We start from the raw sequence: 25,730 nt of genomic DNA, 5'->3' as shown, positions 1-25,730 counted from the left end.
TCTCATTTGAGTCCCCATCTGGAACAAGAATTTCATCACTGCTTTATTTTTACTTTCAGAACCATTTTAATTTAAATCCAAAGTATGGCACCGTTTTAATTTAGAAAAATCTTTTTTTAATCATGTTTTTACACTTATAAGCAACAATTAATTTGTTCCATCTGTATACACAATTAACAAAATATGTTTTCTTAAGGAAAGCTGTTGTTTTATTTCTGTAAAAGTATATGTTAATGGCAAAAGAAAGTAATTTCTTCTTTCTGTTCTTTTACTGTTTATTTGTGCATTTTATACTTTGAAATACATCCTTTGTAATTTTTTCATGCATTTAAAATTATTTGTTGGAGTGCTCTTTAAAGGCTTTGGGATAATAAGCACTCCATCAACAACAAAAAAAAGTCCAGACCCACCAACTAAAGAAATTGAACTTTTATTTAATCGAGTTTTGCTTTTTGTGTGACAAATTACTTTCCAAAAGTCTGCCTCCATAAGTTTTTGTAAATATTTAGATTACGCTATTTGCTAGTTTGAGAACCAGTCTGCATGCACTAATAGAGTTGTTGTTGGTGTGTCCTATTTCTCAAATAATTCTCTGGAGTCACACAGATGTACGACCACCATCTTGTTCCCATTACGTTTGAGCGTCCCGATATTTTCCCACATATTCGCCAAAATTCATCCGCGACCCCATTTCTGTGATTGTATTTAAGGGGGGAGGGGGGGGGGCTGATCCACATTTGGCAAGCCGTGCACCGGGAGCCAGTGGTACAGGTCTATTTTCTGACCATGAATGTCCCCGGGGCCACGAATTACACAATTAGACATGCAAAAATGTGAGTGAGTGCTTACGTATTCAAACAAAGTGGCCTGTGGAGAACAGAGGCAGGAAACGGGACTCTAATGGGGATATTATTCACGCTTTTTATAGGCTAATTTGTTGATCAGCTCTAACGTTTGATCACATACACACACGTCTCAGCTGGAAATGTCAGTAATCCTCACTTCTGTCTTCTCGTGCACCGAAGAGCCTCGAAGAGGGTTTAAATGGAGGCCGACAGATGTAAGAGGGCAGAGGGCACATTGTGCCCGTAATGAGCCACTTAGCACTCAAGTGATACACGAGTTTCGCTTCAAGGAGCCGAGTGAGAGGGAAGGAAGATCAAGGCCACCCACGACCTCGATCGTGACCCCGACTTGAACTTTGACCCCCGGTGACAGTTGGACTAAACTCGCTGAGAGGCCTCAGTGCCTGTCTGAGTGAGCTCCTCTTGTTATAGGTGCTCTGTGTGTGTGTGTGTGTGTGTGTGTGTGTCCCACAGTTTGTTTATTTGTCCTGTCACTGTGTGTCTGTACCCCCCGACCCCACCCCGACCCCCTCCTCCCGTCTCAGGTCTGTCGATATGCGGCCACAACTGCCTGCTGACAGCCGAGTGGATGTCGGCCAGCAAAATAGTGTGCCGCGTGGGTCCTGCCAAAGACGACAAGGGGGAGATCATCGTCACCACCAAGTCCGGAGGTCTCGGCACCTCCACGGTCTCATTCAAGCTGCTCAGGCCGGAGAGGATCGGTGAGGCGTTCATTACGGTCTGTAGCCTCGGACGACGAGAGCAGATAAAAGTTGCGACGGAAGCTACAAGCTCTGATGATTATTGACGTTACATTTATTTAGTTATTTTTTTTCATTCTTCTTCTCTTTAAAATGGTAGAAAATAGTGAAAATTTAACACATTTTGTCCCATTTGATCCATCATCTGTACAAAACCCTCCACGTTACACCCTTACTTCACGTGAGGGGAAGAACAAAACAACAAAAGTTTACTGAGGGGTAATATGAGAGGTTAGTTCATAAAAATAAAACATAAGAGAAAGAAGAAAAAAATAGGAAATAAATGTTCAGCAGCTTGACAACACACCAAACACCGAAGAAAACACCTGCTTATGTGATTTTCTGAAGTCGGTCACACGTCAGTGATGTTTCTAAGAACTAACGATGTTTAATTCACTTCAAACATTGACCAAATAATGATGAAATGACGTGTGTGATTTGCCGAAGTCGACCACCCATTAACAAAGTGCTTTAAAATACGCTGACAATGTTTATTTTACCTGAAAAAAAAACAAAAAAAAAACTCATTCCTGATTACAACATTACTATTAACCTTTTGCGTTAATCAGTTGGTTTTTTTTCGTGTCCACTTGGAAATCTCCGTCTCTGTGTACGACCTCATATGTTGTAAACTGGTGAATAGATTTCTCAAATTGCTTGTGTTTTATTTATTTATGTTTTCTCTAAATCAGAGTGAGAACATATTTTCTCATTTACTTCCATTTTGTGTGTTCAGCCACTCTAGATGCTTTACAGGAACTTACAAACAGGAATTTGGCTGAAAAGCAAAGTATTATATTTTGCTGCATGAATGTGTGTGTTTGAGAGCGTGTATGTGAGGACACCTGGGATGTGTTGTAGATGTCAGTGACACCATCCTGTCCCGTCCCGCAGGTATCATGGACCAGTCTGCCGTGTGGGTGGACGAGATGAACTACTACGACATGAGGACAGACCGCAACAAAGGCATCTCGCCGCTGTCCCTGCGGCCCGGCAACCCGCTGGGCATCGACATAGACAAGTACGGACCGAGAACATACGAGCGCGCACACACACAGGAATCGCTGGGCACAATCACACTGCCATAAACACAAGCGCTCCAGTCATTGAGTCATGGTTTACATCCCTAAACAGAAACAAACTCTCCCCACATGCCGGCGTTTGAAATATTATGCCAACACAGCGATGGCTGAACGGCCTCTAACCACTCCACACGCGGGGAGTGGAAACACAATAATTGTGTACAAAGCCGAGAGCACGGCGATAGAAACGGGATTTGGAAAAGAACTAAAGCAGCCAACCCCACCCCCCCCGCCCCCACCACCACCACCACCACCACCACCACGCACCCCCCACCCCACTTCCCCTCTACCCCCACCCCACCACCAGCGAGGTGCTGCCTCCCACGCGCCGGGCAGGGAGCACAGAGAGTTGTGATGTATAGTTTGTGTTGTCAAGTTCTGGCATTTCTGGCTTAGTTTGTTTGGTTTGGAGGGGCCGGGGGCAAGTGACCGCTCGTGGTCGGAGACGAGACCCCCATAAACAGGCCGAGCCTTAAACCTTAGACGCATTAAACACACAGCCGAGTCGTAACAATTCTCTCAGACACGCGAATGTATCTGTGTGTCGCTGCACTTGGAGAGGAGGCGATGTTTCGCCGGTTATGAAGCATCGACGCCGTCGTCTGTGTGGTTGTGTACATTTTTGTGCAGCGACGTCCCCGATAGGTTATTCAGCTGGAGCCGTTCATAATGTAAATATTTAACAAGTTGAGGCACATTGATTACACCTAATCTGATAAGATGTTCGATACACGTCCCGTAATTTCCCCCGGAGGTTTATTTCTTGAATAATATCGTAGTTCAACACCTGAAGCTGGTTTTACAAGCTTGACTATAGTAGTAAAGAGCTCCCTGCATGTCTATCCTCGTTGTCTTCACCTCCTCTGATATACTTTCATAGAGGACTTCTGCTGTAACCGTAATAGTTCGCTTTTGGGATTACCTAGAAACTAACAGTATTTTGTCTCATCCTGCGTTTGCATCAGTTACATTCACAGCACATTTATATAATTTTCTTGGCATCAATTCCACCAGACAGGAAAAAAAAAAAAAGTTATTTATGTAGCCCAAAATCTACATGCTGACACGTCATAGCTACAGTTTTATCTTTAGCTGAATAAATATATATTACGTCCTTCATACTGTATGAGGAAATACGATTGTGTCATTAGTATTCGTCTGTACTCTCATCTACTGTACGAGCCCCTTCTGGTTTTCGGGGCATGTGTGTGTTCAATACGCCATCACATGGATTTTCGACTTGAATACTTTCACTGTTAGTGTGTTTTTTTTTCTACATATGTGTGTGAGGAGTTGCAGAGTGGGTGGTGGTGGTGGTGGGAGAGTGGGGGGTGGAGGGGTCGGTTTGTGTAGGCCACAGGTCATTAGTAGAGATCAAGCTTCCCTAATGAGTACTGGGTCCTCCAGGGGCACCCAGGCGTCACACACTGCACTTCCCACGCCAGCCTCTCCCAGCCGCTGGTGCTTCCTGGCTGCACGCTGCCCCCTGCTGGACGATCTGATCCCAATATCACATAAAAAAAAAAAAAAAGCTCACTCAGTTTACCATGAATATGTTTGTAATAATTAAGTTTTTGCTTTGATTTTGTGTCACCACAGTTTTGCTACTGCACCATTTTTGTTTTTCTATTATTTCATAACGTACATCTGCACACGTGTACTTTTATTTTAATTTTTTTCATATTGATCTGTCTTCTTCCACAGAGGCAAAATCCCACAGAAAGACATAGAGCTGACATTTCCGGGAATGAGCGGAGATTTCACCAGCGAGAACTTCTCCGCCACCTGGTACCTCATAGACAACCACGCAGGCTCCAGGTACGTCCTTCTTTGTGAGACACCAACTACCGTATCTCACAACTAACAAAAAAAAAAAGGCCAACAGGAAGTTGGCTTGCATCACTTTTTTGGCTTCATCTGAGGTAATGAAGCCAAAAAAAGAAGCAAGAATAAGCACAAGAGGCAGGAAGCTCACCTTTTATTAGTGTCCTGGTAACTGTGCTAATAACTACTGATGGTTTGTCGGGGTGGCTTCTCTCAAAGGTCTTTTAGTAGCAGTTAGCTGCTGGCAGGTTTGATTCATATCCGGTAAATCCAACGTGTTGAGAAAAAGACATTAGCTTTTACACCCTCGTTAACCCACCTGAGGATGATGGTCCAATGCAAATGCAATTAGTGGGTTAATCAATTTGTAAGTTGGCAAAAGAAAATGTGGGTGTGAGTTTCTTTTAACTCTGATTTGGCAGCACAGTGCATAGCTGATATTTAGGTTTTGAGGAGTCACCCGCTGACCTTTTTACACATCAAACAAAGTCATTTATTAATCAGTTTACCAGGAAAATATTTGCACAAATATTGAATGAACATAATCATCCGTGACAGTCCTGTGCTGCCGACTGGGAGATGGCAATAACTAAATGAAAAGAAAAATGTGAAATGAGTTATGCTTGTTTTTTTTTTTTCAAGGCCAAAATCTCCACACAGGTCAGTTGGCTCGTCATAAAACAACGAAGTATGCAGACACTGACCCAAAAGACTGTCCTGTCTGGGCGGAGGGGAGTTATTTTGGACTCTCCTGACTTCCTCCCCCCCACCACTCCCGGTGTAGCCTTCCAGTAACCCAGACCCCCAGGATCCAGCATGACCGGGGGGCCTGTGTTTGGGCCTCACTGGGTGACTGTTTCTTCCTGCGGAGGAAACCTCACTCAGGAGGCTGACACACGGACACACGTACTCAGTGTCCACAAACTGTCACTCTGTCCAGACAGACATTGAAATTCAATAAAATTTGATTTATATTGTGCCAAATCACAACACGGGTTATTTTTAAAGCACTAAACACAGTAAAGTTCTTACGACAGACCTTTATAACATTATACAGAGGAATCTAACTTGACAGAGCGAAAGAAAAACTCTTATTTTAACAGGAAGAAACCAGGTTGGAGTGAAGGGAGAGAAGCATGCAAGCACGAAATCTCAATATCATTCTGCTGCTGAAATTTGCGACATTTGACATATTTTGGCTCGTTGGTTGCAAATATCAAACAACTAATAACAAATTGAAGACCTTTACGATTTATACGTTTATTTAAAAACATTTGAGAAAGTAATCATTTGTATATTTCATATTTTTTACTACCTCAATTTTTTTAATTGGCATTTTTATTGCTTTGCCCTGTATATGCTGCTGTAACGTAAAAATGGCCCTTTGAGGGATTAATAAAGTACGTATCTATCTATCTATCTATCTATCTATCTATCTATCTATCTATCCATCCATCCTGTAGTTTCATTTAATGGCAGCATAATTTGTTTGTTTTTTCTCCACAGTTTTGAGCATCTGAAGATGGCAGCCAGTAATCTGAAGAAGCAGGCCACGAAGAAGAACGAGGGCAGTCTGGCCTACGTGAAAGGAGGCCTCAGTACTTTCTTCGAGGCTCAGGACGCTCTTTCAGGTGAGAAAGGATTAACACATTTTTCTGCGTGCTGTGGAACTACACCAAGCAGTCTGCAAATTAAATACACAAACTTGCTCTTCGTCTCTGCTCAGAAAATAGCTTTGGATTTGGGAGGAAAGTTGTACAAAAGCATACGTCTCTCTGGATTTTTTTTTTTTTTTTTCCCCCGCTGCAACATGTGGTTCAACCGCGGTTGATTAAAGAGGCTCATTTTGGACGCCGTGTGAAAAAGCTCTCCGCTTTGTACTGGAGCTCCTCCAGCCAACCACAACACGGCTAATTCACCTTCATCAAAACGAGATCAGCTGTCACCTGTCTCACACACACACACACTCACACACACACACACACACTCACGCTCACTCGACTCTGGAAACTGGATATAAACACACGTTCACTGACCTTCTGACGGCAAAAAAGACCTCAAGGTAGCAGAGACGACGGACTGCTGTCGCTCTGCCAGGTACCTCGAATCAATTGTTCACTTCATCATTCATACTTTTTGTCTGTTTACTCTCTCCTCCCGCCGTGGCCGTTCAGTTACTTCCCTTTACTATTTATACGTACACTTCTCTGCCTCCCATCATTATTATTATTGCTTTCCGAATGTTTGTGCCCCCTCGGTTGGAAGAGAGGCGATGTTTTCATTGTTAGCGGCTGAATCTAAATAAACGTAGCGGGCCCAACACAATGCAGGCCAGAGTATTAGGGACTGATAGTGCCGATAACAGACCCAATATGACCGAATGGAACAATGTGCGGATCATTCTCACGTTGGGACTGAGCGTGCCTACTGTGTGCCCGCTTGCCACCCCCAATGGGAAATGTACAGTCTCCAGAGGGGACGGAGGAAGCAGCACGACCCGCGGATGGACCTGAGTGACCCGTGGACCTTTTTTATTTTTTTCATTAACAAGTGGAAGCAACCAACTTGCTGCAGCTGGTTTACACTCGCCTTGTTTTTGAAAGTTAGTCCTCATCCTTAAAGGCACGTGTATTTATTTATTATGTCCGACGTTTAAACATGCGTTGAACATTTTATATTAATGGATTAATGACACGTAAGAGATGTAAATTGAAGTGACGAACCCACGGAGAGTTAACGAGCGGTTCTCTTCCGTTTTTGTGCGTTTGTACCTCATTGTTTTGCTTTTCCAATAAACTCAAACCCACTGTTTGCAACTCAAAGTGCACACAGTCAGCAGGTAGCAACCAGCTACTGATCGTAATGGAGCATTTAGCAGCTAATGGACGAGGTATTTCACTCAGGGAGCAGGTGGAGGGCAAAAACAGAGATCCCGCAATGTTTCCATAAAGAAGAGCGTTCATTATGACATTTTCCTCAATTCCAGGCGTCCGTACGGAGCGTGACGTTTCACAGCCTCTCCTGTGATGTACAACGTGTCGGGCAGCGACGTAAACAATAACAGCCGGGAGTGTTTAGGTGCTTTTGCTGGCCGTTGCACATTTTTGTACCACTCACGCAGACATGTTTCTCAACAGTAGTGTTTTGCATTTCGGGTTGCTGCAGGTCAACTGCAGGGATTGATTAAATCCAATAATACTGTGTTAACTTTCTTCCAAGTGATTAAACAATCAATACATTGAATTTTGAAGCATAAATCTGAAGCTCGGTGAGCAGACATTTCTTCACGGTTTCTTTCGGTGAAAGTCATAATGCTTCCTTCGTCTGTTACTATTTTCCAGACTTGATATTTGCTGCTTTTAATTTCACACCTCGTTATTTTATTTCCCTCGTGGCAACAGGATGATGAAGGAACAAGGTCATCTGGTAGCGCAGGAGTCGGCGCATGTCTTTTTCCTCGAATGCTCGACAACTCCCACTTTTCAGACGTCATTTTTCTTTAAAAAAAATGTAATTAAATTGTCTCATATTTGGACCGGTGTAACTTAAAACATTCATTTTAATATTTCTTGACTCCTGTCTTCTCACGGTGACTCATTTACAGAACCTCCAACATGTTTTTGGCTCTCAATCATAGAAAAATAAAGTGGTGACCCAGAATGGGATCGCTCAAGTGAGATCCTCTGTACGCCATGTACGGTCAGCCAAACCGACATACCAGCCGGCACGCTGCTGGTGAGCTCCGCCAGCTCCGAGACAGCTCTGCAGTCCTTCACTGCCAAGCCCAGTTAGCGCAGCTGTCTGAGAAAAAAGTGTTTGAATCCTTTCTTTGTGTCTCTGCAGAGTTTTCTGGCGCGTCGCTGTTCCTGAGTCGGTCTAAATGAGCCTCACCTGAGAAATTAGCTGCAAGAAATTCAACTGTGAAGAAAGAAATTAACAAGGGCGCTCGTGTGTTCTCGCGGTCCAGATTGCGTCCGTGTTGGAAGCCCGGTCGGCATCACGACACGTCTCCTGCTTATTTTCAGTCAGGCTCGCGTGTGAGATTTTTATTGATGACTTTAATAGAAGTCTGGAGTTGCCAGTAGGGCCGCTGACGGCAAGGTGGAAACAAAGAGGGGAAGCCAAATCTGGAAGAAGAAATGAGGCGGCGAGGAAATGTTTAGAGTGAACAAGCGGGACTCTGACTTCAACATCTGAGGGGTTTCTGCCTCCCCATCTCTTTTTCTTCTCCCCCTCTAATTGGCTATTAATTACTTTTAAGTGTACTGAACCATCTCCAACACTTATAGCAAAATAAAATCCCATTTCACTTTTTAATGAAAGCTTAACTCCACTCTAAAAGCACACAGTTCAGACTTTTTGATCACAATGCTGTCTGGGTTAGTTACTTAATTTTGACTTTTGGCAAATGAAAGGAACAAGTCTGGGAACTCCAGCCAGTTTTGTTTTTTTTAAGGCCAAGGTTGTAAATCTTAGAGCTTCGAAAGTGTTGATCAGAAGTGTGTGATCACGTTGCACGACCTCAACACTTTTTCAAAAGATGAGCTGGAACCAGATCAGCATCCATTTGAACAACTTTAAAGTAAAAAAAAAAAAAAAAAGACATTGAGGGGAAAGAACCAAAGAAAAGGGACGTAATTAACTTCCAAATTGCAGCTTTTATAAAGTGCATAAGATAAATGAAGTGCAAAGTCTTCTGTGCGTATTACAATGTTTGAGTCGGAGTAGGAATTGAACCCCAAACCTGGGCAGACGTAGTGTATAGTATAGTTTAGGCAAATGCAACTGTTGGTCAAAAGTAGGGGAGTGTTGGGGAATAATTGGGATGAACACAACTGCAAAAAAGGACAGTTGAAGAAAGTCACAGTATTATATTTCAGTTAAACTAGTTTTCAAGAACTTCTATTGTGAATTTTTGAAGTTTCATGTGTTAAATCAGCTTTATTTTGAAGGCTGGGTAGTATTTTCTAGTGGTGTTATTTTTATTCCACCTTCAAGATAACGTCATCATGACTCAACTGGCAGATTTATTTATTTATTAATTTTTTCTTGATACGAGCAAATTTCTCTGGATCAGAAAATGTTTTGTTTTCATGTGAACCGCCGCAAGCTAGTGAAAGAGATGGAAGATTTTTTGGCGACTGTTCGGTTTCGGTGATAAATTTAGGCCGGCTCCTGGGATGGAGACGCTCTGGCTGATTGACTGACTGACAGGCTTGTCAGGGACGCGAGGGGGGAGGGGGGCGGCGGTTTGTTGCTACAAAAAATGTTGAAATTTTGAGGGTTTTTCATTGTTGTGTGAAAAGGAAGTCTCCCAGTGATGCAGGAAACGGAACGGCTACCGTGGTCCCAAAAAAAAAAGAGGAAAAAAAAAAGCGAGATTCCCAGGGCCTAGTTCCCCGAGTCCCTACCCCCTGCAGGAGTCAAAACATCTCCCGCTTCAGAAAAAAAAAAAACAGAGGCGGTGTATTTTTATTCTTATTCTATTTTCTTCCCTGGACGGTTGCAGGAAGCGGAGCGGGAGCCGCAGCTCTTCCTCAGGTCTTGGCGACGTGTCTTATCCGGACCCCGAGCTGATGTTTAGGTTAGCTTGGTGCCGTCATCGGCCCTGCAGTGTGTGTGACAGACGCAGAGGACACACAGCTGGCAGCTGGGGGGGAGTTGGGGGGGGGGGACACGAAGCAGACCTGCGGTGTGTCTCTTCGTCCTCCTTCAGTCCCAAGTCAATCCTTTTTAAACTTTCGTCCCGAACCTGCATCTGGCCACATCTTTCTGACGGCCGGTTGACGTCCTCACTGATTAGTCAGCGGCGTGTTTGAACAGCGCGTTTTTTAAGGAATGCCTCAGACTCTGCCTCGAGGCTTCTGTCTGTCAGAACGGACCCACATATTTATTTACAGAACCCCCCCCCCCCCTCTTCCTCCCTCTCTCCCTCCACCCTCCTTCACTTTGCCTCCCGCTCCCTCTGCTGTCAACCAGTCGAACAACTGTGTGGAGAAGAAGGAAGGAAAGATGGGGAAATTGAGAGAATCCTTCTTCTTTTTTTATTTTTTTTATTCTTTTTTTCGTGATCTCTTTCCGTCTTTTTTGGACGTCTGCATATTTGAGTCGCTTCACAAGTATGTAGGAGAAGGTCTTCTAAACCCTCTCCACCTCTTTTCTGCTCTGTCAATAAACCCACACTGCAGCTCTCAGCACCCAGCTGCCCACTACTGCACACCATTTATTTATTCACTGGGGGAGCCCCACCACTCTCCCTCCCTCCTTTTTTTTTTTTCTCTCTGTCGTCCCAGACCCCCCCCCCCCCCCATTCCCCTCTTTTCCTTTTCAAATTGACTCTCCCGCGTAAAGCTCTTCACGCTAAGTGATGGATACAAGCCATCAGAGACTTCCTCCCCTTCCCAACCGTCATCTGGCTTTCTACGCTTCCCCAAATGGTATTTTTCTGGCAATTGAAAGATTTTTGATTCACATTACCTCCAGGTCAAAGGGCTCCAAATGTCCCAAGACCGCCAAACGAATGGCTCCGGTTAAGGTGCATTGATCCGGTGCGGTCGAGGCTCCGGTCCTCGTTGTGTGGGAACAGAGAGAGGGTGGGTTCAGTGGTAACCAGGGAGGTTATCTACCCATCTACCACCGGGGCAGAGCCTGTTTATTGTTTCACCTTCAGTTCCTGAAATCTAAAACGTTCCCGTCCTCCATAATTGGTTCGCTCCGTGTAGAGAAGCTAAAATCGTTTTCATGTTTCATGCCACTGCTACCACTTCCAGTTATGGTTTGTCTGGCTTATTTTGGGAGGGGAGGGGGGTATTTTACTGCCATTTATTTTTTTATCACAGTCCTTTATAATATGAATTTATACTGACTTTTCTTCTGTTGCAGCCATCCACCAGAGGCTGGAATCCGACGGCACAGAGAAGGTGGAGGGATCGATGACCCAGCGACTAGAGAACATCCTCAACAGTAAGCATCTTCTCTTTTAGGGTCCAACCTGAAGTTCATCACCTGGATGTAGGAATATTGCGAACATTTCTCCCAAAACCTCTGCATGTAAAAAACAAAACAAAAAGAACACCGAATATACATTCAACGAGCAAAAAGGGCACTGTTCACCTTCAGCATCCGGCACCAACACTGCTCCACAGACGAGCCACCCTTTCATGTCATACATGATAATGGGAGCGCTCTAATGGAGGGTCAATAAGCCGGCCCTTTTCCCGGAGTGTAGAGTAAATAAACCTCCCAGCCGGACATAGCTTTCATCCCTTACCAACCCAGACTTGAGGGTCCATGGCCCAATGGGCCCAGGCCACCGTCCCCCTTCCGCCCCCCCCCCCCCCCCCCCCAAAAAAAAAAAAAAGCCATGCATCAAAACACACAGCAGCAGTCAGCCAATCCCAAAACTGGCTTTGTGAAATGTCAGCATCACGACAACTCAGATGGCCAAGTGAAAAATGTAAAATATTTCCCTGTTCGGTCTCGTGCTGTTTTTCCTTCGGGGATTTTGATGTGGGGGGAGGAGTTTTGTTTTGATTAGACGAACTTGGTTTTTCTTCTCTTTTTTTTTTTTTTTTTTTTTTTGTTGGACGACACGTCCAAGGCCACCCACGAAGCCGGTTAGCTGCACAAAGGGGTTCTACGGAGCAGCCCCCCCCCCCCCCGACTACTGAGAGATAGCCGCCGCTTTCTGTCCAAGGCAGCTCAGAGTCTCTTCTCTCTGTCTCTGTATGTCACGTAACATTGAGGGGGGGTGGGGATGTGCTATCAACATTTATTTATATAGGATCCCCCAGTTTCTCTTTCTCCAGCCTCCTTTTCACTCTTTTCGCTCACTCTTTTCTCCCCGCAGGAGCGAGCGATACCGCCGACACTCTCTTCCAGGAGGTCCTGGGGCGGAAAGACAAAGCCGACTCCACACGCAACGCACTCAACGTCCTGCAGCGTTTCAAGTTCCTCTTCAACCTGCCGCTCAACATCGAACGCAATATCCAGAAGGTACTTTTGCACAAACGGGAAAAATAAAAATAAAATCACAACGGAAGCAACCGGAAATTACACAAATATTAAGTACCAAACACCAAATAAGTGCAGCCTCCCTTGTTGTCATATGAGTGAAGCTGGCTTCAGGCCTCAACCTGTATTTCTTTTTTGTGATGGCGGAGATGAAAATCGGAGCCTCCCCGTACAGACAGTGTTTAGATGACGCTGAAAAAGGCTCGAGTCTTGTGGCTGCATATTCTTAGTTATTATAAAACCAAGCAGAGTCAATAAAACCTCAATGGCCCCCACGAGACGTTGCAGCGTATAAATATGTAAATATGGCGATATGAACATTATACAAAAGAGCAGCAACCATAAAAAAATAAACAAGGGATGTTGTTACCACGACTTCACAAATGTAGAAACATAATAAAACAAGTCACATTTTTATATTTACTGTTGGTGAAACAGCTTTACAAAATCCCTCGCGTACATTTCTGTGAAAGCAGAGCTCTTCATTCAAGCTTGTTGTATTAGTTTTGATGTGTTGGTAAAATAAAATCTGCAAATATATTCCTGACCAGTTTTTATGTCTTGAAAGTTATTATTACGATTTCAAACACAGAGTGTGTGCTTGTCCCAGCGGGTGGAGCTAGAGAGGCTTAAATAACACCTCACGTCTTCATGATTGATGACTTCAGAAACACTCTGCATTATTAACCGGGCTGAGTCTTCTTTGCAGGGAGATTACGACGTGGTGATCAATGACTACGAGAAAGCTAAATCTCTTTTCGGCAACACCGAAGTCCCCGTTTTCAAAAAAGGTAAATATTTATTTTTTAACTTTTTGTGCGTGTTTTTTTTTTTACTGCAACAAATACGTGAAATGTAGTGAGACGTAACTGCGTATCAAGCTTCACGGCTCCTTCTTTTTTTTTTTTTAAACCTGGTTTGTGATTACAGTGTACGCCGAGGTGGAGACGAGGATCGCGGCTCTGAGGAGCCTCTTGTTGGAGAAGCTGCTGCAGACGCCGTCGACGCTTCACGACCAGAAAAGATACATCAGGTCTCTCTTTTCTAATTTTACAATCCTGAAACCCCTCCCGCCCCCCGCTTCCCCCGTGTGTTGTCTTCTTGTGGTCCTGGAATTTTCTCAGACACATCTTTTTCTTTTTACACGTCATATAATCATCCCTTCACGACACAGTCTGTAAACATTCAATATAAAGTTAGACTCCTTCATTTGGTTTCTTTGATGTCTCTTTGTGTCGTCGTTTACCAGAACTGCAACCTCCGTCTCTCACTTTCCTCTGGTCACAGATCCTCTCATCTCTTTTTGTTGTCTGGCTCTCTTGTTTCTGCTTCTATTTTTCCTCTCTCTCTCTGCCTTTCTTTCCCTCCTTTTTTTTCTCTCTCTCTCTCTCTCTCTCTCTCTCTCTCTCTCCCTCCATCCATCTGTCCGTTCATACTTGCGGTCTCTCCCCGATTTATTATTGTAAAGACCAACCTGTCAGGATCACAGAGACCAGCTCTCAACCACACGGCAACATCTTTCATCCCGCTGCATTAGGCGCAGCTCTGAACGCCCACTCAGCTCCTGTTTACTCTTCACGTGGATGGTGGGAGCTCTGCGCTGTGTGTGTGTGTGTGTGTGTGTGTGTGTGTGTGTGTGTGTGTGTGTGTGTGTGTGTGTGCTTGCGTGTGCGTGTTGCTCAAGAACTTTTGAAAGATGCCACCTAATGAGAAACAAACGAGCGTCTGGTTTATGGGACGACGGCAGAGCGGGCCAGGCCGCGGCTTTAGTGAGTGAATCATCTCGGAGGTCACTGAGGGATGTCCAGGAAATAAACTCCAGGGGAGATGGATTATGATCTCTACGGAGAAGAGGATTAAACGTTCGTGATAAATTTCAGATGATGTTTTTATGCCCCGATACGTGCGTACATTTACACGGGAGATATAAAGAACACGTGTTGTGACCTTCTGCGTCTTTGATCTATAATTTTGTTTGTTTGTGTTACTTTTATATATTCATTCACTTACTTTACTTAAAAACAGTTTCTGTAGAATTTTACGTGATTGTATATAATTTGTTGTATTTTATTCTATTTTTACTTAATGTATGAGTTTTGAAAATGTGCGAGTGTTTTTCTACTTTTTGATTTCCACTCTGTTCTTTACCTTTTTTTTGTCTTTTAATGGTACAAATCAATGATTGTTTGGGAAAAGCCTTTATTTATTCGCTTATGGATGTGCATGAAAATACTGGGACTATCATGCTTTTAGCCTCTTTTTTTTTTTTTTAAATCCCCACATCTCAACTTAATTAATCACCTGCGGGAAATGTTGGCGGTGACGTATGAGACACGACAGCTCAGGGCTCTCCAACCAGTAGACATGAAAACCCCTGCTAGAGACCATATATATGGTACAATATGTTGTTTTCTCCTTTGATTCGTCACCGATCTTAATGTCTCTCTATGATTGTTGCTCTCATTGTGAAAGAAGCTACTACAGTGCTGAAATGCTCCTCCTTCCTGTAATGTCTCCCTGCACAAGAACAGGTGTGTTTTAAAAAAAAAAAAAAAAATTATTATTCTTGTTTGAGTCCTCATTCCTTTCTTTCTTTTTTTTGTTTTTTTTCTGTGCTCATGCAGGTACCTGTCCGACCTGCACGCTCCCGGCGACCCGGCGTGGCAGTGCATCTACGCTCAGCACAAGTGGATCCTGCAGCTGATGCAGAACTGCAGAGACGAGTTCATCAGCGGCCAGAGAGGTGACTTCACACACACACACACACACACACACACACACACACACACACACACACACACACACACACACACACACACACACACGTCCTGACTCATCTGAGCTGAGCTCGTTGGGTTTTTTTTTACAGCCAAAGTGAAAAAGACCCTCTTTAGGATTTCTAATCAGGCGGCTGGTGGATGTCATGTTAGTGTGAAGGTAGCTGAGAGCAGAGAGAGAACCAGCTGCCCCCCCCTCCCATCTCCTCCCCCTCCCCTCCTCCGCCTGCCCTCCCTGCTCCGTCACCGCCCCTCCGCCCGGCCCGCTCCGCTCGAGGCCTGCATGTTTATTTTTTCACGAATGTATGAATAAGATGAAAGCGAAGGCAGCATTGGCTTTTGGATTTGGGTTTCAGGGGCTTTGACATGTTACGGTCGCACACAAAAACGCTTGCTTGCTCTCTTTCTCTCTCTCTCTCTCTCTCTCTCTCTCTTTCTTTCTCTCTCTCTCTCTCTCACACACACACACACACACACACACACACACACACACACACACACACACACACACACACAGCTTCACAGATGGATTGGAACAATTAACCCCAATTAAGCCGTTCCACTGTTAAATCAGCCGGCAGAAAAATGTGGATGTGAAACCATCCACTCAGGAAGACTAGCGAATTCGCCCGACCACGCTCAGACAAACACGCACGCACGCACGCACGCACGCACACACGCACGCACACACGCACACACACACTCCTTCTCACACCCACACGAATGCAGTGCGAGTGGGTGGCTGCTTCACACAGTGCAGCTGGAACGTAAACATGTCTAATGCTAAGGGTAACAGCGGTTTCCGGGGCTCAGGGGCTTGATGGATCTGAGGAGGGGTTGGGGGGCGGGGGAGGTGGGGGGAGGGGGAGCGGGGGTGTTCTCTGCTCTGCTCCCTGCCTCTCCCTCAGTTAAATATCATCCTGATTATCATGTCAGCGATTCCTCAGCAGAGCAACGCGTGTGCAGAGTGAATCTGAAATCACACGCGACACAACTCCTCTGAACATGCACGTTTATCCTTTGTTTACATTCATACAAGTTATCTAACACATAAGATACAGTTTTAAAGGATTCAATAGAAACATTACATCCAGATAGTAGGACAGTTATGTCATTTGTGTGTGTCTTCCAAAAATGTCCCATGTCTTATTTGACCGTTTCCAATAAGACTCAGGTTTGAGTGATCCGAGTCGCCGATCGGACTCGTCCGGTGCGTTGCTAGTTTCCTGGTTTGTTTCCCAGCAATAACTTTCAATCAGTGGAAGAACATTAAACCATCAGAAGTATCATGTTACACACGTGCCTTTACGTATACGTGTGTCCTCGTTAGGGTGTCGAGAGCTGGACTCCATGTTTGAAGGCTTCCAAGTTTTTTATTTTTTTATTTTCATTGGACCTCATAGTGCCAATGACATACTTCCCCTAGTACACTAAGAAAATAGTGCTCTTACATGTCAGGACTCTTACTTGTGAAGTGCAGGAAGACAGAGTAGTGTTGTCTGAAATGGGACAGCGCGTGAACACATCACCCGCCAACATATCTGCAGCTTTAATGATTTTGCCCAGAAATCAACGTGTTTTTCGTGCCCTCTTTGTTTTAACACACTTGATAAAAACACAGATTCTTCTGTCCGGCAGCAGCAGTGAAAAATAAACACTTTCGTGAGGCGTTCAGGGACAGCTGCAGCTTCCTCAGACATCTTAATCTGAAAATTCTTTCCGCCGGTGGTCCCGCCCCCTTCTTCTCCGCCAAGATGGCGACCGTTTAGCGTGGAAAGTGTCCCAACGTTTCAACGCTTCTTCTTTTTCTTTTTTTTAAGTGCATCATCCTGGTACTTGTGTGTGTGTGTGTGTGTGTGTGTGTGTGTGTGTGTGTGTGTGTGTGTGTGTGAGACTGTTTTCCAGCTGCTTATTTCTGGGACAAAGTCATTATGTCTGCGGCTATGACACCCAAAGAAAACACCTCACAGCCCCCGTGGTGTTTGTGTGGTGGTGGTGGTGGTGTCGGTGGGGAGGGAGAGAGGGGGAGGGATAAGGAGGGTGCGAGTGGTGCACATGGTAATAAACAAATGGAAGAGCCTCCATCACAGCTTCCCTGGTGACAAACCTCCACAGGGTACACCACGCTGTTTAGACCAATGAGGACGGTCGGCATGTACGCAGTGTCTTCCTGTTTTTCTCTTATTTTCCACAGCTGTCTCCTGTCTGCCTTTCTGCTGTCTCCACCCCTCCGCCTCTTCCCCTCTCACACACACACACACACACACACACACACACACACACACACACCTGGTAGCTATTTCTCCGTCTTCGCTGCACACCTCCGGCCCAAAGTGTGCCTTCTGAAACATCCCTCCGCCCAGGCAGCGCTTCAGCAGCCATCATCATAAAAAAAAACAAAAAAAACACATCCACTCTTCCTTCCACCCTTTTACACCCTCCTGGTACCTCCACCCCACCCCACCCTACCTCCCTTTCCTGGTACCTCACAGCCATGCACTCCGCCGGTGGCCTCTTCTTCTTCCTCCTCCTCCTCCTCCTCCCCTTCCTCCTCCTCCTCCTCCTCCTCGTATCGCATGTATCGGACTCGATTTGTGTTCATAAGCCATCTTTTATGCTGTTGTCAGCGTCACACGTGCCGGGGATCATTGGGTCTGTGACGGGTCAGCCGATTCTAGTCGGGGGGGGGGGCTTCTGGTGTCACTGCGATCCCATTCATTACCCTATAAATGGCCTCAAACGTGAAATACAACTATCCGTCTTTTGTTGGACCGAAAGCCTCGAAGGTTGAGTTTTCTCTTGCGAGGGATCAGAGCGGAGGAAGTTGCTTCCGTATGTCCAAACACTCCCGTCGTGTTGCGATCCGACTCAATTATAAACCTCAGTGCTCTTATTTCCTGAACGGCTCCTCTTTCTGCCAACGTCAATACAATTAGCAGCATTTTTTCTTTTCTTTTTTTTGTTTTTTTTTGCTAGAAAAATAGGTTTGTCAGTGAATGATTGGAGGGATATCAGTGTTCAGACGGTTGACTGTGAGACATGCAGTTGATATTTGAGGCTTGATAGTTAATGCTTTTACTCCCTGAGTGGTATTGATTACCTTTCAATTAACATGTTGATCAGGCAGGTGTTGATGTGTGAAGTGCAGCGTGGTCGATTTTATTGAAGTTGAACTTCTCCTTCGCTTTGAAATCCAGAAACTTAACAGTTTTTTTTATTATTATTATTATCTCAACATAACAAAATTTATTAAATGGAATTAAAAATACAGAAATTTAATGTGTTTGCAGTGCAAATATTGAATATTGGTTGTTTTGTTTCTTACAGATCTTTACTTTGTGCTACTTTACGCTTTTTTATACTTTACTTTAATTTACTTTGCGTTACGCTACTTTGTTTTACTTTACTTTGTAGGAGTTACACTACATTTAAACAGGACTCAATAAAGTGTGTACATTTAGATAGAGTGTGTGTGTGTGTGTGTGTGTGTGTGGGGTCAACGACCCCCCCTTGGGGGGAACAAGAACTCGTCTGACCTGCAGACCTGATGAAGAAGTGGGCGACGATCGACGACACGCGTCGTCTCAACACAGACTTTCCCACATTTTGAACATTTTGAAGTCGTAGCGCGAGACGACACGAGAGCGTCACGATCGGCTCGAACGCGCGAAGCGGCCGTGCGCACGCGTGAAGCACTTCGACCTAAAACGTCTCGGGCTCGCGCATTTTGAGGACGCTGGGGGTTCAGCCGACACCTGGATCAACAGCTGCTCTCATCAACACGTCACAGACACACTGCGCGTGTGTGTGAGAGAAACGATTCGTCTGTTTATGTAGTCAATTGAGAATTTCCTTACATTTTCTGGAGTGTGTTGTGTGCACGTTCGTCTCCACCGCAATCGCTCCCCTGCTCGGGGATTTTTGTTTTTCAATCCTTGCTTTTGCACACGCACGCACGCACGCACGCACACACACACACACACACACACCCTGCCGTCAGCCGGTGACTCACCAGAGCACTTTTCTCCGTGTGTGTGTGTCACATGTGTTTTGGAAAATGTGGCCATCCGTCTCCCTTCGTTTAGACAAGCAGCGGCGTAGGCGTCGTGCAGGCCTCGCACAGACTTTTCATTTTTTTTATTTTAAAGTTTCATTTTCAAATGCAGCAGTTCTGATCCCCTCTTCGCACCATCGTGTTTCACTTTCATTCCTGTTTGTCAACTTTCACCCTTTCCTTTTCTTATCCGACAGTTATCTCACACATTTACACTGCACTGAAGTTATCTGACTCGCTGAGATGTGAGTGAGTGTGTGTGTGTGTGTGTGTGTGTGTGTGTGTGTGTGTGTGTGGTTGCACTGCTTTCTCATTCGGTGCTGCTGCGTAGCTCGCCGCCGCCATCTAGTGGAGCCGCGACGTCCGAGGAATCTCAGACGTTAGCCGGGGGCCCGGTGTGGTCGGTGTAAACCTGCTTCACCCCGCCGCTCTTGTTTCCTCGCCCTAGAAACAACGGGACATTCTCTCCGCCGCGGGCCGGAGGCAGAGACGGATCAGAACACAAATAAAGAAAAGTCCGAGAGGGCCGAGGGAGGATTGTTTGGTGTGAAAGCCCGCTGAGCTTATTGAGGAATGTGGAATTATGAAAATGGCTTATTTGATTATTTGATATGTGAAGTATGTATTTCTTTTCTTTTTTTTTTTTTTTTTTTTTGCCCCTCCGAGTTCATTTCTCACCCTTCCTCCTCCCTTGCTTTGTGTTTCTTGTCTCGTCAGTGGGCGTCGGAGCTCTGGAGCTGGAGGGCGATACCCGTCCGTCCGCCCTCGGCAGGCTCGGCCCCACGGCGTCTCTGAAGAGGGGGGGCAGTCTCCGAACGCCGCGAAACAACAGTGGGTACCACAACTCTTCACACATTCACCCACACACACTAGGGGGCTTCCCTGGGTGTGTGTGTGTGTGTGTGGGTGGGTGTGTGTGTGTGTGTGTTTAGGGGAATCTCCTCACACCAAGCCGTACGGTAAAAAGCACAAACAACTCCATCTCCGCATTGCCAGGAAGTCAAACATTTTTGTTGTGATCCTTCACTGAATATTCGTGTATTTTTTTCGTGGTCGGCAGCCTGGCGCTTCCAAAGCCCGCAGCAGGTGCAGTTCGTGGAGAAGCTCTCCGACGTGGTGATTGGTCAGCTGCCCAACTTCTGGAAGCTTTGGATCTCCTACGTTAACGGGAGTCTCTTTAGCGAGGTGAATACTTTCAGAAGCCTTCACAGTCTCCCTGAACCACTGCAAAAACAACACTCCAAGAATCAGTGATGATCAGTCAACAAACACGTTTCCTACAAAAACTGTTGATGGTCAGAAAATAGATTTTTACGTTTGAGGCTAAAAAAAAGCGTTGGTGTATTTTCTTTCAGGGTTTCCAAATACGATGACACAACCAGTTTATTTACAAGAGAGCCTTAATGAATAACGTATACACTGTCACAGTTTCTGAAAATATAATTTGGTCTCATGGAGGCACAAAAAATAAAAGTCCAAACTAATTATTTCGGACTCTAAATGAGCCTGACGATGTGCTTTACAAAACTGATCAACTTTTCCCTGATAAAAAGCTATAAGTGATATGATTCTGCTGGTTGGACCATCATCATTAATATTCCCTGAGCTGATTTAAAACAAACAATATTCAAGAACGATGATGCACCATCATCTGTAAAAGTTTGATTTCCTTTTCATATGAAATTAAGGATTTATGTTGGTTTTTTGTGTTGTTTTTTTTTTTTTTTTTAACCTGCAGACCGGAGAGAAATCTGGTCAGGTGGAAAAATCCAAGAAGAACGCCAGACAGCGACAGAATGACTTCAAAGTACCAAAAATTACACCCAAAATCCTATTTAGATTATTTTACATCGCGGCGTATAAATAACACGCTTGTTTTTATAGAAAATGATCGAGGAGATGACCAACCGGCTGGTGAAGCTCGTCCGCGGCGCTCTGCTGCCCTCCACGCTGCCACAGGGGGAGCTGCGTCTTTACGGAGGCTGGGAGAACAAGGCGGAGCTGACGGGAGTCTGGCTCACGCAAGTCATTCACACCGTCAGGTGGGTCTCGCTTGATCCTTCCCGCTCAGTTACACGTTTTTTTTGACACCGTTATCGAACCTCCGTCTTTTTTTTTGTTTTCCCTCCTCAGGGCTTGTCACGACGCCCTGTCCGCTCTGGAGATCCCCAACGATTTGCTGCAGGTGATCCAGGATCTGCTGCTGGAGCTGCGAGTTCACTGCCTCATGGTGACGCTGCTGCACACCACAGAAGGTGGGAGGAGTCACTGATAGAAGGAAGAGTGTAAAAAAAAAAAAATTAAAAAAGTATTTAGTTTATAAAGGATGTTCATCAAAAAAGATAGCAAGAAAAGAAAATCAATTTGAATAGAGATTTTTTTTTATGTCCCAAGATATTTTCTTTCTTCACTTTCTAAGGAGGTTTCAGATATTTAGATTCAGTGTGTTTGACATTAAATATACTGGACAACAGTTTGATTGGCATCAGGTGGTGGTTTGTATTGTGCCATCTAATCCAAAATGGTAAAGTACACTGATTTCTCTGCAGGATTTCTGCGTCCTGAGTGACCGCTCGAGATCAGATCTCACCTCCAAAACGTAATGCAAAATGAGCACGAAGGCCGCGTCATGACAACACACAAATATATAAGCAGAAGAACAGAGCTGCGAACGTCACATTAATTCATTGTTCCAGCGCGTCTCCGCTGCTGTGGATCGAGATGAACTGAACCCAGAAGGAGGCTCCGGTGAAACGAGCCTCACGTAGCGCCTCGTGTTGTAAAATCGCTCAAAAGCTGTTTTATGACGCGATTTTGCATTAAAAACTCTTTCTGCTCGCTCCGATACCGCCAGCACACGCGTCTATTTTAAAGTGGAAACGTGGTAATTATATGACTACGATAGCAGCATAATGTATTTGTAACTTGTAATAAACCCAGACCAGACAGTGAAAGACTTGAGTAACTGCTGGTCAGTGTCCTCGGCTGCCACTGTGAGCTCAAACAACCTCCAGGACAGTGATGGAGAAAGTGTTATGAGACTAAAACCAGACAGTTTCACTTGTGGTTAGGTATGGTCATTATGAAAAGAGTGACTGGTTTTCTCTTAACCCCCTCTCCCCCTTCCTTACATTCACACATCGAATTGTGGTCTCCGCAGAAAGAATTTGGTTTTATATCATCTGTTTTGTTTTTTTCCTCAGAAATGTTTTACTCTGTTCATATTTTCATTTCTTATGACCCCCGTATGAAAGTCTTCACATGTCATATGTAGGGCAGCTCCGAGTTAATTAAACCAAAGCGGTTTCAGGTCGTTTCATATTTGTGCTTTGTTTTTTCTTTTTATACATTTAGATGTCAAGAGGCTCGCCGAGAAGGAAGACTGGGTTGTAGACAACGAGGGAATCACCAGCCTGGTAGGGATGGTTTGTTGCATCGTGCAGTACTCCACGTTTCATAGTGAAGCGAACACACAAAGACTGGTCCTGCTGAGTTTAAGATTAATATCAGTATTTTGCATAATCATGTTTCACTCTTTCTGTGGCGGCATCGATGTATCAGCTTTTTGTGTTTTCAGGAAGAAGAAAGAAAGAAACTGTCTTTTTCTAACATTTCTTCCTATTGTGTTGCATCAAGTAAAAGAACATGTATAGAGTGTAATGCTCATTTTGTTTGGTCACTTTTTTGTTTTTGTTTTTAAACCATCTGCTATAATCTGACTTTTATTACGTCATCTGTTCTCTCTCTGATGTTTTTGCAGCCTTCTCAGTTTGAACAGTGCATGATCCAGATGCTGCAGTCGCTCAAAGAGCCGCTGGAGATCAAACCGGGAGAGACCAACGTAAGATGCTAACGTGATGCTAACCTGCTAGCACGAACGCCTTCACAGTCACAACTGTGTGCGTGAACTTCCAGAGTCCAGCTCGCGTGTTGGAGGGAGTGAAAGAAGTGTGATTGACTTCGTAGCTCAAATGAATAATGAACTTGAATTGCAGTTGCAACATATCGTGGAGTAACTTCAACGAAGTGTTTTCTTTCAGGTGCTGCAGCTGGAGCAGGTCCAGGACCAGGCCACAGAGCTCAGCGTGGGCATCATGAAGGTCAGACCTGTCAGCCCGCTGCTGAAATCACAACTGCAGTTTCATTTGTGCTTATTGGGAATAAACAAACAAGGAAAGCAGAATTTTTTTTTTTTTTTTTTTTTTTTAAATCACTGCGTTTATATAAACTTATAAACTCAAAATGGCGGTTTTAGATAATTGACAGCTCTGGAGACAAACACAATTCAGGGTAAAAAAAAAAAAAATGTGACTGCTGCTCGAAATACACCAGCAGGAAACATACTGACATCTAACTTCATAGAAAAGGCGTGTGCTCATGTTGTTTTTAATCTTTCCACAATGATTCTTCACTCCGCCTCGTTTATTACGACACGATAATGTCGATCATATCGCTCCATTAAGGACGACTGATTACACAACCATATCTTTTATTGCGGCGCTACATGTTGAAAAAGAGCTGCGTGGACAGATGACACGTCTCCGCTGGCATCTTGTTTATTTTCTCTTGTTTACACAGTCGTGCTGAGCGGATGTCGTTGTGTGTTTATGTCCTCGGCGTAGGTCTTCATCAGCTGTCTGGAGCAGCTGAGCACCAAGACGGATCGAGACATTGATGCGTCTCGGTGAGTATTCAGATTTTTATTTTTTTCAGCTGATTGTTGTGCTGAACTGTAAAAAAAAAAAAAAAAAAAAGGATTTTAAATCGTCTCCTTTGTGCAGCAAGATGTCGGCGGACCTCTCGTCTCCCGATCGCTTCACCGGCCTTCAACAGGATTTCATTCCAACATCTGTAAGTCACCGTTGTTGTGTTTCGGTATTTCCTCTTCGCTGTTTTTGGGGAGTTAATACGCCTCGACATCCCCCAGCGTCACCGCAGCGAGGGGGTTCTCCCTCCTTCACTCCCTCCCTCCTTCCCTCCCTCCCTCCCCCGACGACGACGAGCGTCGCCTCTCGACTTGCTAGAAAAATGTTATCAGGCTGTTTCCTGGTTGTGGACGAGCAGCAGATACGTCCTCGTTTCCTGTGACTTAGTTTGAGATGTGAGTGAAGAAAGGTGTTCGGCATTGGGGGAGGGGAGGAGGGACGACGATGAGGAGGAGGAGGAGGAGGAGGAGGAGGAAGGGCGTAGAGTGATTCTGGTAAAGGGGAAATGGAGCAATGTGCAGATGGGGTTTCCCCCCCCCCCCACCTCTCCCGGCCTGAATATGTATGGCAGGGGTTAGAAACGCACCGTTACCCGCCGGGACGCTGCCCGACGGCCTTCGCTAGATCTGTTTCTTCTTTTAGCCCTCTGAAGTCCTCGTGTGAAAAAAACAAAACAAAACAGAACCGTCGCCGGGTGACGTCATCGTTTTCGTGGCTGTGAAAATGTGGGTCACCCATCCTGCCGTCGCTCCCGCGTGTTTGTTCATGTCTTTTGCGTTATTCTGTATTCCATCATCATCCTCACCATCCTCCTCCTTCTAACATACCCAGCATCCCTCTTCTGCACACGTCCGAACCGTCTTCCAACCGTCCGGTTTTTTTTGATGGGCGTGTTATAATGTCGACACTTTAAGGAAAGTAGGGGGACATATTTTTGGAAAGTAAAACATATTTTTGAAGGTCAAGACGTCTACTAGAGGTCGTTTCAGGGCTCGCTGATGGTTCAAAACGCAGCAGCAGCAGCGCGAATACTGACGAAGAAGCTCGCATCTCACCCGGCCTGAAGTCTCTTCTCCGGCTTCACCACCGATTCACCAAGATCCTTTTATTAGTATTTAAATCAGACGTGCTTTTTCTGGAAAAAACAAAAACAAATGTAGGCTCCCTCTTGAAGAAATGGAAAGCCGAGGGCTTCACAATCTTCACACACCTTTTAAAAGAAATCTTAGATTAAATCTACTTTATAAACATTTCATACTAACTTCTATGTTGCCTTTTTTTTTAAATTGTATTCCCCCCCCCAAAAAAAAATTGTGTGTGTTGCAGGAGCAGCGTCTCCTCGTCATCCTCAGTAACTGCCAGTACCTGGAGAGACGCACCTTCCTCAACCTGGCTGATCACTTCGAGAAACACGGCTTCACCGGGACGGAGAAGATCACACGGGTCGGTATCTACAAAACCAGCGTCTCCAAATCCGTTGTCGAGCAGAGATATGACTGTTTACTTTCAAAAAACAAAAAAAATCTAAAGGTCATCGTGGCGTCTCCCCCTTTCTTTTCTTCACTCATATGGGCGGCACACGATGACTAACGGCTGAATCACAATGCACAGAAAAAAGGCTTCAGTTGACTTTCCAGTAAATAAAAGCTGAATGTCGTTTGCTTTGAA

At 44.9% G+C, this 25,730-nt stretch overlaps 1 protein-coding gene across 1 annotated transcript in view; it reads left to right on the top strand.

The window, feature by feature from the left end:
* exoc2 (exocyst complex component 2) overlaps positions 1 to 25,730 on the top strand; it is a 39,123-nt gene that overhangs the window by 9,167 nt on the left and 4,226 nt on the right. Inside the window, exons 3-22 of the mRNA XM_069152964.1 lie at positions 1,391 to 1,567; positions 2,501 to 2,627; positions 4,393 to 4,506; positions 6,019 to 6,143; positions 11,395 to 11,475; positions 12,362 to 12,507; positions 13,235 to 13,316; positions 13,456 to 13,558; positions 15,150 to 15,268; positions 20,074 to 20,187; positions 20,417 to 20,541; positions 21,095 to 21,163; positions 21,241 to 21,398; positions 21,490 to 21,611; positions 22,711 to 22,772; positions 23,117 to 23,197; positions 23,397 to 23,456; positions 23,979 to 24,040; positions 24,138 to 24,207; positions 25,389 to 25,505. Coding sequence (XP_069009065.1) covers positions 1,391 to 1,567; positions 2,501 to 2,627; positions 4,393 to 4,506; positions 6,019 to 6,143; positions 11,395 to 11,475; positions 12,362 to 12,507; positions 13,235 to 13,316; positions 13,456 to 13,558; positions 15,150 to 15,268; positions 20,074 to 20,187; positions 20,417 to 20,541; positions 21,095 to 21,163; positions 21,241 to 21,398; positions 21,490 to 21,611; positions 22,711 to 22,772; positions 23,117 to 23,197; positions 23,397 to 23,456; positions 23,979 to 24,040; positions 24,138 to 24,207; positions 25,389 to 25,505 — 2,114 coding nt within the window. The remainder of the gene's footprint in view (positions 1 to 1,390; positions 1,568 to 2,500; positions 2,628 to 4,392; positions 4,507 to 6,018; positions 6,144 to 11,394; positions 11,476 to 12,361; positions 12,508 to 13,234; positions 13,317 to 13,455; positions 13,559 to 15,149; positions 15,269 to 20,073; positions 20,188 to 20,416; positions 20,542 to 21,094; positions 21,164 to 21,240; positions 21,399 to 21,489; positions 21,612 to 22,710; positions 22,773 to 23,116; positions 23,198 to 23,396; positions 23,457 to 23,978; positions 24,041 to 24,137; positions 24,208 to 25,388; positions 25,506 to 25,730) is intronic.

The sequence above is a fragment of the Embiotoca jacksoni genome, unplaced genomic scaffold (assembly GCF_022577435.1).
Source record: "Embiotoca jacksoni isolate LCO1_2020_lvr unplaced genomic scaffold, fEmbJac1.0.p SCAF_19, whole genome shotgun sequence".
Lineage (NCBI taxonomy): Eukaryota > Metazoa > Chordata > Actinopteri > Embiotocidae > Embiotoca > Embiotoca jacksoni.
The sequence above is the reverse complement of the archived record's forward strand: the minus strand, read 5'-3'. Positions and strand labels throughout refer to the sequence as shown.